Here is a 15,396-nt window from a genome sequence, read left to right as displayed (position 1 = left end):
TCTCAGAGTGCCCAATGCCTCCAGAGCTTCACAAAAATGCGAGGCTGATCCACTCATCTCTTCTTTTCTGGTGGGAGGACGTCTTCAGGAGTTTTGTGAGGAGTGGGCCAAAATTATGTCAAACCAATGGGTTCTGGATTTTCATACAGGACGTTACAAATTGGAGTTCTCCCACTCATTTGCTCCTCTCTTCTTGCAATCTCCTTGTCGAAAGGGAGCCAAGATGGTCCAACTTCAGGTCACCGTAGATTCCTTACTGGTACTCCAGGCCAGTTCCTCAGGCCGATGAGGAACAAGGCAGGTACTCAGTCTACTTCATTGTCCCAAAGAAGGAAGGCACCTTTCATACGGTCTTAGATCTCAAAGGATCTAAACCGCTGCTTTTGGGTTTCCTGCTTTCACATAGAAACACTAAGAGCAGTCATAGCTTCGCTTAAAATGAGAATTTCACATTTTATTTTTTGTTACATTTGTACCCCGCGCTTTCCCACTCATGGCAGGCTCAATGCGGCTTACATGGGGCAATGGAGGGTTAAGTGACTTGCCCAGAGTCACAAGGAGCTGCCTGTGCCTGAAGTGGGAATCGAACTCAGTTCCTCAGTTCCCCAGGACCAGAGTCCACCACCCTAACCACTAGGCCACTCCTCCAGCCTCAATCTCAAGGAGGCATACTTGCATATACCCAAATGACTTCTGCATCAGGTTTCTATGTTTTGCCATGCTGGGCCATCATTTCCAGTTCAGGGCTTTGCCCTTCAGTCTTGCCAGGGTACCTAGAACGTTTCCCAAGGTGGTTATGGTGGTGACGCTTTCCTTCAGCACCAGCAAATCGAAGTTCACCCAAATCGCAACTGGCTTCTTCGTGCATCGTCCTATTCGGACAGCATGGTGGCGATGGACAAAGTTGTCCATCTTCTGCAGTCTGGTTGGATGATAATTTCGAGAACATAAGAGCAGCCATACTGGGTCAGACCAATGGTCCATCTATCCCAATATCCTGTTTGCAACAGTGGCCAAGGCAGTTCACAAGTACTTGACAGAAACCCAAATCGTGGCAACACTCCATACTACAAGTCCCAGGGCAAGCAGTTGCTTCCCTTGTCTGCCTCAATAGCAGACTATGGACTTTTCCTCCAGGAATTTGTCCAAATCTTTTTTAAACCCAGATACGCTAACCGCTGTTACCACATCCTAGCAAAGAGTTCCAGAGCTTAACTATTCTTTGAGTGAAAAAATATTTCCTCCTATTAGTTTTAAAAATATTTCCATGTAACTTCCTCAAGTGTCCCCTGTTCTTTTGAAACGAGTAAAATATTGATTTACTTCTTGTTCTACACAATTCAGGATTTTGTAGACCTCAATCATATCTCCCCTCATCCGTCTCTTTTCCAAGCTGAAGAGCCCTAACCTCTTTAGCCTTTCCTCATACGAGAGGAGTTCCATCCCCTTTATCATTTTGATCGCTTGTCTTTGAACTTTTTCTAATTCCACTATATCTTTTTTGAGATATGGTGACCAGAACTGAACACAGTACTCAAGGTGTGGATGCACCATGGAGCGATACAAGGGCATTAAGGTGTTTTCGGTCTTATTCACCATCCATTTCCTAATAATTCCTAGCACCCTATTTGCTTTTTTTTTGGCCGCTGCCACCACACACTGAGCAGAAGATTTCAGAGTATTATCTACAATGACACCCAGATCTTTTTCTTGAGCGCTGGCCCACAAGTAACTATGATTTGGATTATTCTTTCCAATGTGCATCACCTTCAATTTGTCCACATTAAATTTAATCTTCCTCAGCTCCTCCGTCTGCTACTCTAGCCTCAAGAGAACGGACTTGTTCTCTGAGAGCTAGATGTTCTTTGCATTGGGCACACACATAACCTCTCACCAACTGGGAGATAATTATACATGTGACAGTGCAAAAGAGTGGATGACACCCCTCTCACTGTTGGACTTATGTGAGGGCAGATAAAGCCTTGAATGGTTCATCCAGTCTGCCCAACAGTCACATTCATAATCAATTCTAGATTAAATCAACAATGAACATATATATTTGATCATGGTTTTTCTTTGTTGATTCTGGGACATAGACCATAGGAGTCCACTTGGCTCTGTCCTTATGTTCCAACTACTGGAGTTGCCATCAAAGCTTATCAGAATTCGTCTTGTCATTTGAAGGACATAGACCGTAAATGTATGCCCGGCACTGTTCTCACGTTCCAGATTACTAGAGTTTCTGTCGAAGCTCTCTCCAGCCCATCCTAAACCAGATCACTGTATGTGGTACTTAAACCGTACAAGTCAGTCCATCACCAGCCTTAGTTGATACTGCCAGAGTTGCCATCTGAGCACCACTTGATATGCAAACACATACACAACCCTTTTAGTACATAAGTACATAAATACTTCCACACTGGGACAGACCTTTTCTAATTAGTGTTCCTCTGTGTTCATCCCATGCCATTTAAAATTCTGCCACAGTTTTTTTGTTCACCACTTACCTCGGGAGAGCATTCCAGGCATCAACCACTCTCTCCATGAAAAAGAATTTTCTAACATTACTTCTAAGTCTACCACCCCGCAACCTCAATTCATGTCCTCTAGTTTTACCATTTTCCCTTCTCTGAAAAATATCTGTTTATATATTAATACTTTTCAAGTATTTAAACATCTGTATCATATCTCCCCTGTCCCTCCTCTCCTCTAGGGTATACATATTCAAGTCTTCCAGTCTTTTCTCATATGTCTTTTGGCGCAATACCTGTATCATTTTTGTCGCCTTCCTCTGGACTGCTTCAAGTCTTGTTACATCTTTAGCAAGATACAGCCTCCAAAACTGAACACAATATTCCAAGTGGGGCCTCATCAACGACTTGTACAAGGACATCAACACCTCCTTTCTGCTAGTTACACCTCTCTTTGTACAAGCTGTCATCCTTCTGGCTACAGCCACCACCTTGTCACACTGTTTTGTCACCTTCATATCCTCAGATACTATCGCCCCCAAGGTCCCTCTCCCTGTCTCTGCATGTCAGCCTCTCACTGCCTAACACATACGTCTTCCTTGCATTGAATTTTAATTACCAAGCATTAGACCATTCTTCTAACTTATGCAGATCCTTTTTCATGTTTTCCACTCTCTCGGGGGTATTCACTCTGTTACAAATCTTAGTATCATCTGCTAAAAGGCAAACCTTACCTTCTAACCCTTCAGCAGTGTCGATCACAAATATATTAGAATGTGCCCCAGCACAAATCCTTTCCTTCGCATGAACTCAGTTAACCACCACCCTCTGGTGTCTGTCAACCATTTTATAATCCAGTTCAGCAGTTTAGGTCCTAACTTCAGCCTTTCAAGTTTATTCAAGAGCCTCCTATGAGGAATCGTGTCAAAGGCTTTGCTGAAGTCTAAGCAGATTACATCTGGCGCACGTCCTCAATCCAGTTCTTTGGTCACTCAAAGAATTCAATGAAATTTGTTTGGCACAATTTTTTTTTTTAATCATTTTACTTAATTACATTCATATTTATCACGTAAATGTAAGGAAAAACAGAAATTAATATAAGGAAATAGAAAAAAACATTTTCTCACAACAATATATATAATTGTCCACAATTGGGGGATCCAAGATCAGGAAAACAATCTCAAAGAAAATAAGAAAAACATCAAGTGGTTAATCTTACAAATTCATATTTTCTGAGGGAGGAAGGTTAATCGATAATTGCAGCCGGTACAGTGGTAACTAAAGGAAGTTGCTGCAGAGGGTTCTTCATCTGTTAACTCCACAAACTCTTGTAATTTCTTGGGTTCAACAAATAAGTAATAAGGAAATAAAATTGTTTGGCACAATTTCCCTTTGGTAAAACCATGTTGTCTCAGATCTTTTAACCTATTGGATTCCAGGAAATTCACTATCCTTTCCTTCAGCATCGCTTCCATTACTTTTCCAGTAACTGAAGTGAGGCTTACCAGCCTGTATTTTCCAGCTGCTTCTCTATCACCACTTTTGTGAAGAGGGACCACATCCGCTCTTCTCCAATCCCTCGGAACCTCCCCTGTTTCCAAGGATTTATTAAATCTTTAAGAGTACCCACCAGAGCCTCTCTAAGTTCCCTCAACATCCTGGGATGGATCCCGTCCAGTCCCATGGCTATGTCCACCTTTAAATTTTCAAGTTCTTCATAAATTCTTTCTTCTGTGAACTGTGCTATATCCACTCCATTCTCATATATACCTTTACCAGTCAATTGTGGTCCTTCTACAAGGATTTTCTGTGCACACAGAGCAGAAGTATTTAGCTAATAGATTAATATATAAACATTTAGATTATATATATGATTATACATTATATATATGATTTATGTAGTGTTTTCTTCTTAGAAAATAATGAAATGTAATTAAAACTCTGTCAAAGGACTCCTCTCTTGTTATCCTAATTAGAATAACTGACTATAAATGAAGAGTTGTGCTAGGGGTGGGTGGGAATAAAGGTTAAACTAGGCCCTGCTGTGCCTTCTAGAGGCTATTTGTTAATGATGTAGGCTGTGGCAGAAAGTTAAAGTTTTAATAAAACAATAAGGTTTTATACTATTGCTATGCTGCAAACTAAAGTTAAAACTCTAAATTGGGGCATCAGCTCTGCTCTGCACTGATACTGTGGTGAACTATAGAATAGAGGCTTTAATGCTAAACAAACACAGAAAATCCCTATTCCTTAAACTGCCTTTGCTAAATAAGTAGAGAAACTTTAAAATAAAGACTCTGAGGTAACCTATTTAACCCTAAATCTATCTTTCACAAGTTGAAAAACAATCTCCCAGCAAATAACTTACCAGTGAAGATTTGTCCTGCTCTAGAAATCCTCACAGCATCTCTTCTGCTCTATCTCCATTGCAGACTCTGGAGTATCTGGGTGTTCTATTTGACACAGCAAATGCAGAAGGTGAAAGCTGTTTCAGCAGATTTGTCTTCTCAGTCAGGACAGACCCAGGGTCTGGGACTACATCCAGCTTATAGGGTCAGTGACAGCAGTGATGGAAGTGGTGCAGTGAGCAAAAGCTCATATGCAGCCATTACAGGAGTGTCTTCTCAGCCGCTGGTCTCCGGTGTCACAGAAGTATGAGTTCCATCTTTCATGGACTCAGGTATGCAGTGGTGGTTGTCGCCTAGAATTTTGACCATCAGAGCTCCCTTTCTTATAACACAATGCAAGGTGGTGACAACTGTCGCCAGCAAGTTGGGTTTGAGAGCCATTTTCCAAATAGGTGGAAAAATGTGGGATACAAATGCAACAAATAAACAACAAATACATTTCAAGTTCCATCTGGCACAGGGCACCTGGATGGAACAGGAGTCTCAGTGGTCTATAAATCACTTGAGTTTGGGGCAGCGCAGAATACGAGACTTCACTCCCTTTCTGGCAGAGACCCAGTGCGGCGATGGTGGCTTTATATCAATAAGCAAGATTGAACCCACAGCCGTCCGATGGTGGTGGAGGCGGCCTCCCTCAAGAGTTGGGCAGAGAAAAATCTCTCGTTGTTGGCAGCTCATATGGGAGTTTTCTAAGCAAAGATGAAGTGGCCAGGAGTTCCAGAGTAGGGTTCCGTTCACACTAAAAAATCTTTAAACAAATAGTGTCCAGACAAATGTGCTGAAATGATAGTACAGTTAAGTGCTGGGTAGATGATTGGAGATTTCTGTGTGGTCTGTAGGCGTTCAGTCTGAAAAGATAGGGTGAGTGGCCATAGCAGATAAGTAAAATTTTATAAGTGATACAGTGGGAAATAGGAATTCAATGTTCGTTTTGGAGGTGTAATATTTTCAAACTTACACGAGTTCCTCAGTAGTCATGTAGCATAATTTTCTGTTGCCATTGAAACTCATGCAAGGATGTGATTTCTACATGTTCTGTTGATCGTTGACCCACCCCTTCAAAGTCCCATGCTGAACCTTCTGCAATGTTACTGTTACAGATACTGTTATGGTAGATAGACAGCAACAGTACTGATGAGCCTAGAGGTGAGGCAAAAGGGGAAGATGTGGGCAAAAGCACCCTGTGTGATGGTTTTTGAGTATATCAGGGAACTTTTTTCCCCTTGACCTGTAAGTAGAGGAGTGTGGTAGCCGTGTTAGTCCACTCTTAAGGTTATCAATAGAAATCAAACAAAATAAAACATGGAAAAGAAAATAAGATGATACCTTTTTTATTGGACATAACTTAATACATTTCTTGATTAGCTTTCGAAGGTTGCCCTTCTTCGTCAGATTGGAAATAAGCAAATGTGCTAGCTGACAGTGTATTTAAGTGAAAACATTCAAGCATTACTATGACAGTCTGACAGGGTGGGAGGATGGGGTGGGTCGGAGGTATGCATGGGGACATCAAAGCATATCATTGATATTCTAACAGGATGGGTGTGGATAGGTGAGGGGTGGGGTGATCAACAGAGACATACAACTTTATGGTTTATAATGGGCTAGGAACCCCAGATCCTTGTTAAGTCCTTTCTGTTGGGTGTTAAAATATTCAATCATTCTGACTTCAAAGGTCTTACGTTCTTGTATGGTTTTAAAGTTACCTTTCAGGATTCTCACTGTGAAATCACTGGTACAGTGTCCTGGTCCTGTAAAATGTTGACCAACAGGTGTGGGAACCCTACTGGCACCAGCATTGTTCATGTGATGTCTATGTAAATTGAATCTTGTCTTAAGCATCTGGCCTGTTTCTCCAATATAGCATCCTTCGTTACATTTTTTACACTGAATGATATATACCACATTGGAAGATGAGCAAGTGAGAGATCCCTTTATGTTGAATATCTTTCCTTTGTGGATAACTGTGAGGTCCTGTGAAATATTTTGGCATAGTTTGCAACTGGATAAATTACAGGGACGTGTGCCCTTCTGTTCCTTTTCAGTCTGTGATGGAAGTTTACTTCTGATTAGCTTGTGTTTTAAGTTGGGTGGCTGTCGGAAGGCCAGTACTGGTGGGGATGGGAATATCTCTTTCAGTAATTCATCCTCCTGGAGTATAGGTTGTAGATCTCTTATGATTTTCCTCAGTTTTTCCAGCTCTGGATTGTATGTCACTACAAGGGGGATTCTGTCTGTGGATTTTTTCTCCTTGTACTGTAGCAGATTCTCCCTGGGTGTTTTGAGGGAGGAGGCAATATTCTTGGAGATTATTTTGGGGTTGTAGCCTTTCTGTTTGAAGGATGCAGTCAGCTTTTTAAGGTGTCTGTCTCTGTCCCCTGGGTCAGAGCAGATACGGTGGTATCTTGTGGCTTGGCTGTAAATGATGGATCTTTTTGTATGTGAAGGATGGAAGCTGGAGTTGTGAAGGTAGCTGCATCTATCTGTGGGTTTCTTGTATATAGATGTTTGTATACAGCCATCACTGATTGAGACCGTGGTGTCCAAAAAATTGACTTTTTCTGGGGAGTAGTCAATTTTGAATCTGAAGAAAGGAAGTGTTGATGCCCCTGTACAAGTCGTTGGTGAGGCCCCACCTGGAGTATTGTGTTCAGTTTTGGAGGCCGTACCTTGCGAAGGATGTTAAAAAAATGGAAGCGGTGCAAAGAAAAGCTACAAGAATGGTATGGGATTTGCGTTCCAAGACGTATGACCAAAGACTTGCTGACCTGAACATGTATACCCTGGAGGAAAGGAGGAACAGGGGTGATAACGATACAGACGTTCAAATACTTGAAAGGTATTAATCCGCAAAAAAATCTTTGCCGGAGATGGGAAGGCGGTAGAACGAGAGGACATGAAATGAGATTGAAGGGGGGCAGACTCAAAAAAGATGTCAGGAAGTATTTTTTCACGGAGAGGGTGGTGGATGCTTGGAATGCCCTCCCGCGGGAGGTGGTGGAGATGAAAACGGTAACGGAATTCAAACATGCGTGGGATATGCATAAAGGAATCCTGTGCAGCAGGAATGGATCCTCAGAAGCTTAGCTGAAATTGGGTGGCGGAGCAGGTGGGGGGAAGAGGGGTTGGTGGTTGGGAGGCTAGGATAGGGGAGGGCAGACTTATACGGTCTGTACCAGAGCCGGTGATGGGAGACGGGACTGGTGGTTGGGAGGCGGGAAATACTGCTGGGCAGACTTATACGGTCTGTGCCCTGAAAAAGACAGGTACAAATTCAAGATATGAGTTTATCTTGGGCAGACTAGATGGACCATGCAGGTCTTTTTCTGCCGTCATCTACTATGTTACTATTGTAGGATGGTATGTATTGAAGGCAGAATAAAATTGTTTCAGAGTTTCTTCACCCTTTGTCCAAATCATAAAAATGTCATCGATGTACCGGTAGTATTTTAGAGGATGGATGTAGATGGATGTAGAATCACTATACAGCAACATTCCACATGCGGATGGCATAGCTGCATGTGGAAGACTCCTAAAAAAAATTCACACTGGACCATCAATACTCACCAGAAACTATTACAAAATTAATCAAATTCATTTTAACTCACAACTACTTCCGCTTTAACAATGATATCTATCTGCAAATAAGGTAAAATTATGTATCATACCTGATAATTTTCTTTCCATTAATCATAGCTGATCAATCCATAGACTGGTGGGTTGTGTCCATCTACCAGCAGGTGGAGATAGAGAGCAATCCTTTTGCCTCCCTATATGTGGTCATGTGCTGCCGGAAACTCCTCAGTATGTCGATATCCAAGCTCCATCCGCAGGACTCAGCACTTAGAGAATTACACCCACAAAGGGACACTCTGCCCAGCTCACCACCGCCGAAACAGGGAAGGCTAATTAACCCAGCTCATCCCCACACAAGTGGGGGAGGGGAATCCAGTTTATCCTGCAACCGCGGGAGGAGCTGACTGACCCTAACACCGCCGAAGCGGGAGGGGTACAAAGCTGCCCTACAGCCGCACGAAGCGGGAGGGAGCGCCGGCAGAATTTAAGTCTCAATCCAGCCCCGTAAAACGGAGGGGAGAGGAATGCAGCAGCTCACTGTAACACAAACTCGTCTCAACTCTTGAAGAATCCAATTGAAAAAACTTGAACACGAAGTCCTCCTGAACAGGAACTGAAGACTAAACTTGAACCTGAAATGCAACCAGAATATAAACAGTACAGATATCTGGGAGGGGCTATGGATTGATCAGCTATGATTAATGGAAAGAAAATTATCAGGTATGATACATAATTTTACCTTCCATATCATCATGCTGATCAATCCATAGACTGGTGGGATGTACCGAAGCAGTACTCACCCAGGGCGGGACATAGAAATCCCTGACCGCAACACTGAAGCTCCAAACTGGGCCTCCGCCCGAGCAGCCACAGTCAAGCGGTAATGTCTGGAGAAGGTATGGGCCGATGCCCAAGTTGCCGCCTTGCAAATCTCTTCCAAGGAGACGGACCCGGCCTCTGCCATCAAGGCCGCCTGAGCTCTAGTGGAGTGAGCCTTCAGCTGGATAGGCGGCACCTTCCCCGCGGCCACATAAGCCGCTGCAATGGCTTCCTTGACCCATCTTGCCACTGTAGGCTTAGCAGCCTGCAGACCCTTACGAGGACCTGCAAACAGGACAAACAGATGATCCGACTTCCGGAAATCATTGGTCACTTCCAAGTATCTGATGATGACTCGTCTCACATCCAGATATTTGAGAGCAGAGTATTCCTCTGGGTAGTCCTCCCTACGAAAGGAAGGGAGACAGAGCTGCTGATTCACATGGAAGCGAGAAACAATCTTGGGCAGGAAGGAAGGCACTGTGCGAATAGACACTCCTGCCTCAGTGAACTGCAGAAAGGGCTCTCGACATGAGAGTGCCTGGAGCTCGGAAACTCTTCTGGCTGAAGTTATAGCCACCAAAAAGACTGCTTTCAACGTCAGGTCTTTCAGAGATGCCCTCGACAAGGGTTCAAAAGGCGGCTTCTGCAAGGCTCTTAGCACCAGGTTGAGATTCCACGCGGGCACCACTGAGCGCAGAGGAGGGCGCAGTTGATTAAATCCCTTGAGAAAACGCACCACATCTGGCTGCGAAGCCAGGGAAGCACCCTTCAGGCAGCCCCTGAAGCAAGCCAGAGCCGCTACCTGGACTTTAAGGGAACTGAGATAGAGAACATACTGGGGAGTTTCCGGCAGCACATGACCACATATAGGGAGGCAAAAGGATTGCTCTCCATCTCCACCTGCTGGTAGATGGACACAACCCACCAGTCTATGGATTGATCAGCATGATGATATGGAATGGGCACTGCGATGGGCACCAGGACAGCACCCCAATATGCCAACCTTTTTATGGCTGAGCTGGAAGAGACATTTCTGAATACACACCAGACCAAACCTCTAAAATACTACTGGTACATCGATGACATTTTTATGATTTGGACGGAGGGTGAAGAAACTCTGAAACAATTTTATTCTGCCTTCAATACATACCATCCTACAATCAGATTCAAAATTGACTACTCCCCAGAAAAAGTCAATTTTTTGGACACCACGGTCTCAATCAGTGATGGCTGTATACAAACATCTATATACAAGAAACCCACAGATAGATGCAGCTACCTTCACAACTCCAGCTTCCATCCTTCACATACAAAAAGATCCATCATTTACAGCCAAGCCACAAGATACCACCGTATCTGCTCTGACCCAGGGGACAGAGACAGACACCTTAAAAAGCTGACTGCATCCTTCAAACAGAAAGGCTACAACCCCAAAATAATCTCCAAGAATATTGCCTCCTCCCTCAAAACACCCAGGGAGAATCTGCTACAGTACAAGGAGAAAAAATCCACAGACAGAATCCCCCTTGTAGTGACATACAATCCAGAGCTGGAAAAACTGAGGAAAATCATAAGAGATCTACAACCTATACTCCAGGAGGATGAATTACTGAAAGAGATATTCCCATCCCCACCAGTACTGGCCTTCCGACAGCCACCCAACTTAAAACACAAGCTAATCAGAAGTAAACTTCCATCACAGACTGAAAAGGAACAGAAGGGCACACGTCCCTGTAATTTATCCAGTTGCAAACTATGCCAAAATATTTCACAGGACCTCACAGTTATCCACAAAGGAAAGATATTCAACATAAAGGGATCTTTCACTTGCTCATCTTCCAATGTGGTATATATCATTCAGTGTAAAAAAATGTAACGAAGGATGCTATATTGGAGAAACAGGCCAGATGCTTAAGACAAGATTCAGTTTACATAGACATCACATGAACAATGCTGGTGCCAGTAGGGTTCCCACACCTGTTGGTCAACATTTTACAGGACCAGGACACTGTACCAGTGATTTCACAGTGAGAATCCTGAAAGGTAACTTTAAAACCATACAAGAACGTAAGACCTTTGAAGTCAGAATGATTGAATATTTTAACACCCAACAGAAAGGACTTAACAAGGATCTGGGGTTCCTAGCCCATTATAAACCATAAAGCTGTATGTCTCTGTTGATCACCCCACCCCTCACCTATCCACACCCATCCTGTTAGAATATCAATGATATGCTTTGATGTCCCCATGCATACCTCCGACCCACCCCCATCCTCCCACCCTGTCAGACTGTCATAGTAATGCTTGAATGTTTTCACTTATATACATTGTCAGCTAGCACATTTGCTTATTTCCGCTCTGACGAAGAAGGGCAACCTTCGAAAGCTAATCAAGAAATGTATTAAGTTATGTCAAATAAAAAAGGTATCATCTTATTTTCTTTTCCATGTTTTATTTTGTTTGATTTCTATTGCTAACCCCTTGACCTGCACACCCATACATTTTTTTTTCTTGAAGACTGCTCCTCCTTATATTCTGTTGGACCCTTCCATCCAGATTCTAAACCCGGGATAACCTTTCATTCCTGACTATTTTATAGCCTAGTATATCTACATTCCAGCCATGGTTCTCCGTGCACCATGTCTCTCCATGGGTGATCCAAAAAAACTATACATGTGTTTCTCGTTTTAAAATAATAGCACACATTTTAAAAAGCATTTACACCTGCTGCCCTAGGTCATGTAGAACTGTCTATCTGCTTGTTTGCATCTGGGGTCTCTTCTGATGATTGAGGGGGCAGTTGTGCTTATCTCGGTGGGTGCCTAATGCAATCTAAAAAAAAGTTATTTCGGTTCTTCTTGCATGTGCAGTCTTGTTAAGTCTGGCACTAACATGTATAACTGCAGGCAAAATATCAATGTATAAATCAATCCTCCAAAATTCTATGTATATTTTAGTAGTGTCTCAGAAGTGAGAGTGAAAATTTGGGTGGAAGAAAAAGCCTCAGAATTGATGGTAGCACTTCATTCTGAATGTGCTCTTTCACATTCTGTCATTGGCATAAAAAATCCTCCCATCAAAACTTTTATTAATACGCTATTTTAGAAAATTAGATTTTATGCAAACGAACTTAGCTGTTATCATGTATCATCGGTCCACCTGACTGTGGCTAGCATTTCACAGTATAGTCACTGCTGCGTCAGGGATTTGTCTTTTGGATCCTCTTCTTTCTTTAAAAAAAAAAAAGTTTTTACATCTTCTACAGAACTTGAATTTTTAACTACAGGTGAATCTGTGGATGTTTCAAAAGCTACCTTTTTAGTTTCTTCGCTCTTTTTTTTTTTTTTTTTTTTTTTTTTTTTGCTTTTGTATCCACATGTACTCGCTGTAGAAGATGATCTTTTTTTTCACTTTTAAACTTTTTTAGTTTTCATTTTTTGTAATTCGCCCTGAAACTGTTCAAGTTTATTCTTAAATTCTGATAGTTTATCAAAATTATCCATTCCCAAATCCGATTTTAATTAGGATCTTAAGAACATGGGCATTGCCATACTGGGACAGACCGAAGGTCCATCAAGCCCAGTATCCTGTTTCCAGTAGTGGCCAATCCAGGTCACAAATACCTAGCAATATCCCACCAGATCTATTGCTCTTTCTAATATATGTGCCTTCAAGGGGGGGGGGGGGGGGACTGTTGGGTTTGGGTTTTGGGTTGGTTACTGTATCCTGATTGTTTATTTTTGGAACTTGTAATTGTTTCTTTTATTGGGTTCTAACTGCTTTTACCACGTTCTCTGGCAACGAATTCCAGAGTTTAATTACTCGCTGAGTGAAGAAATATTTTCTCCGATTCACTTTAAATTTACTACTTAGTAGCTTCTTTGCGTTCTCCCTAGTCCTAGTATTTTTGGAAAGCGTAAACGAGCAATTCTCATCTACCTGTTCACTCCCTTCACTCAATATTTTATAAACCTCTTTTTGAGTTTCTTCCAGTTGAACTTTCGTAGCCCCTATTTCTTCCTTTGTGCCAAATCAGCACCTATAAATGTATTTACTAGCACTTATATACGTAAAGCCCTTAATAATACTTCTCTTGTAGGCTTGTGAAATCGATGTCCCCCTGCTAAACATGCTGGCAACTTCACATGTATTTACAAAACGTTTCACGTTTAGTAGAGCTTTTTCTAAAATACAAAGTAACTTGTGAAAATCCTGACCTAGAAGTTCTCTGCAAACTGAATCTTATACTATAGGTTTCCAGATTCTGCCCCCCCCCCCCCCCCCCCCCCCGTTTATATTACACAATTACAGCAAGTTCTTAAGCACTATGCCACTGAGTGTAACTCTTTCTGTAGCTAAGCAGGAGATCTTTACATATTGATGTGAGAGCTTAAATTCTAATATGATTTAGGATAGTCCAAACTTACAATTAGGATGAAATGATTTATTTCATGATGTCCATCTTTACCCTACTTAAAATTTAATACAGTGGAGTATGGTTCTTGCTACATATATATTTGTTTTTCTTTTTGTGAATGATTATATTAAATTTTTTCTTTTTCTTACCAGGTACTTTTTCATCAAGCATGTCCCACCACTTACAGAAGAGCAGCTTAATAGGAAGCCTGCACTTCCTCTGAAGACCAGAAGCACACCTGAGTTCTCTTTAGTCCTTGACCTGGTATGAAGATGTAATGTTAAAGGATAATAAATGCAGATTTGATGGGGACGGGGGGCTCTAGGAGCTTTTATTTAAATAAAAAGTCTTTTATATGAGGAGTTCAAAAAGGCACCTATTATATGTAGATATAATAGGTGTGCCTGTGTACCTTATAAATTATGCACCCAAAATCAGCCCCAGTAGTACATACACATTTACACATGCTCTAAAGTTGTTGTCAATGTGTGCATTTATTTGCCTATTTATAAAATACTAGTAAAAAAGGCCCGTTTCTGACACAAATGAAACGGGCGCTAGCAAGGTTTTCCTCGGAGTGTGTATGTTTGGGAGAGTGTATGTGAGAGTGAGTGTTTGAGAGTCAGAGTGAAAGTGTGAGTCCAATCCATGCTCCTCTGTTACCTGGCCCCTCCATTCATCCCTATCCAGCAATTTCGCTGTCTCCCTGAGGCCTGCCCTGCAATCCATATGCATCCATGGCCATCTGTTCCCTCCATTCATCCCTATTCAGCAATTCCCCTCTCCCTGAGTCTTGCCCTTCCAATCCATGCCCATCCATGCTCCTTTGTCATCTGGCCCCTCCATTTTTCCCTATCCTGCATTTCCCCTCTCTGCCTGAGGCCTGCTCTGCAATCCATATCCATCCATGGCCATCTGTCCCCTCCATTCATCCCTAACCAGCAATTCCCCTCTCCCTGAGTCCTGCCCTTCCAATCCATGCTCCTCTGTCACCTGGCCCCTCCATTCATCCCTATCCAGCAATTCCCCTCTCTGCCTGAGGCCTGCCCTGCAATCCATATGCATCCATGGCCATCTGTGCCCTCCATTCATCCCTATCCAGCAATTCCCCTCTCCCTGAGTCCTGCCCTTCCAATCCATGCCCATCCATGCTCATCTGTCACCTGGCCCCTCCATTTTTCCGTATCCAGCATTTCCCCTCTCTGCCTGAGGCCTGTCCTGCAATCCATATCCATCCATGGCCATCTGTCCCCTCCATTCATCCCTATCCAGCAATTCCCCTCTCCCTGAGTCCTGCCCTTCCAATCCATGCTCCTCTGTCACCTGGCCCCTCCATTCATCCCTATCCAGCAATTCCCCTCTCTGCCTGAGGCCTGCCCTGCAATCCATATGCATCCATGGCCATCTGTGCCCTCCATTCATCCCTATCCAGCAATTCCCCTCTCCCTGAGTCCTGCCCTTCCAATCCATGCCCATCCATGCTCATCTGTCACCTGGCCCCTCCATTTTTCCGTATCCAGCATTTCCCCTCTCTGCCTGAGGCCTGTCCTGCAATCCATATCCATCCATGGCCATCTGTCCCCTCCATTCATCCCTATCCAGCAATTCCCCTCTCCCTGAGTCCTGCCCTTCCAGTCCATGCTCCTCTGTCACCTGGCCCCTCCATTCATCCCTATCCAGCAATTCCCCTCTCTGCCTGAGG

The 15,396-nt window shown here is 43.1% G+C and overlaps 1 protein-coding gene across 1 annotated transcript in view; it reads left to right on the top strand.

Moving 5' to 3' along the window:
• The window catches only part of CTDSPL2 (CTD small phosphatase like 2), a gene marked incomplete in the record, with an annotated part of 403,243 nt that overhangs the window by 226,658 nt on the left and 161,189 nt on the right, over positions 1 to 15,396 (top strand). Inside the window, 1 exon segment of the mRNA XM_030189827.1 lies at positions 13,847 to 13,958. Within this exon segment, the coding sequence (XP_030045687.1) occupies positions 13,847 to 13,958 (112 nt within the window).

This window comes from Microcaecilia unicolor, chromosome 1 (genome assembly GCF_901765095.1).
Source record: "Microcaecilia unicolor chromosome 1, aMicUni1.1, whole genome shotgun sequence".
In the NCBI taxonomy this organism is placed as follows: domain Eukaryota; kingdom Metazoa; phylum Chordata; class Amphibia; order Gymnophiona; family Siphonopidae; genus Microcaecilia; species Microcaecilia unicolor.
The sequence above is the reverse complement of the archived record's forward strand: the minus strand, read 5'-3'. Positions and strand labels throughout refer to the sequence as shown.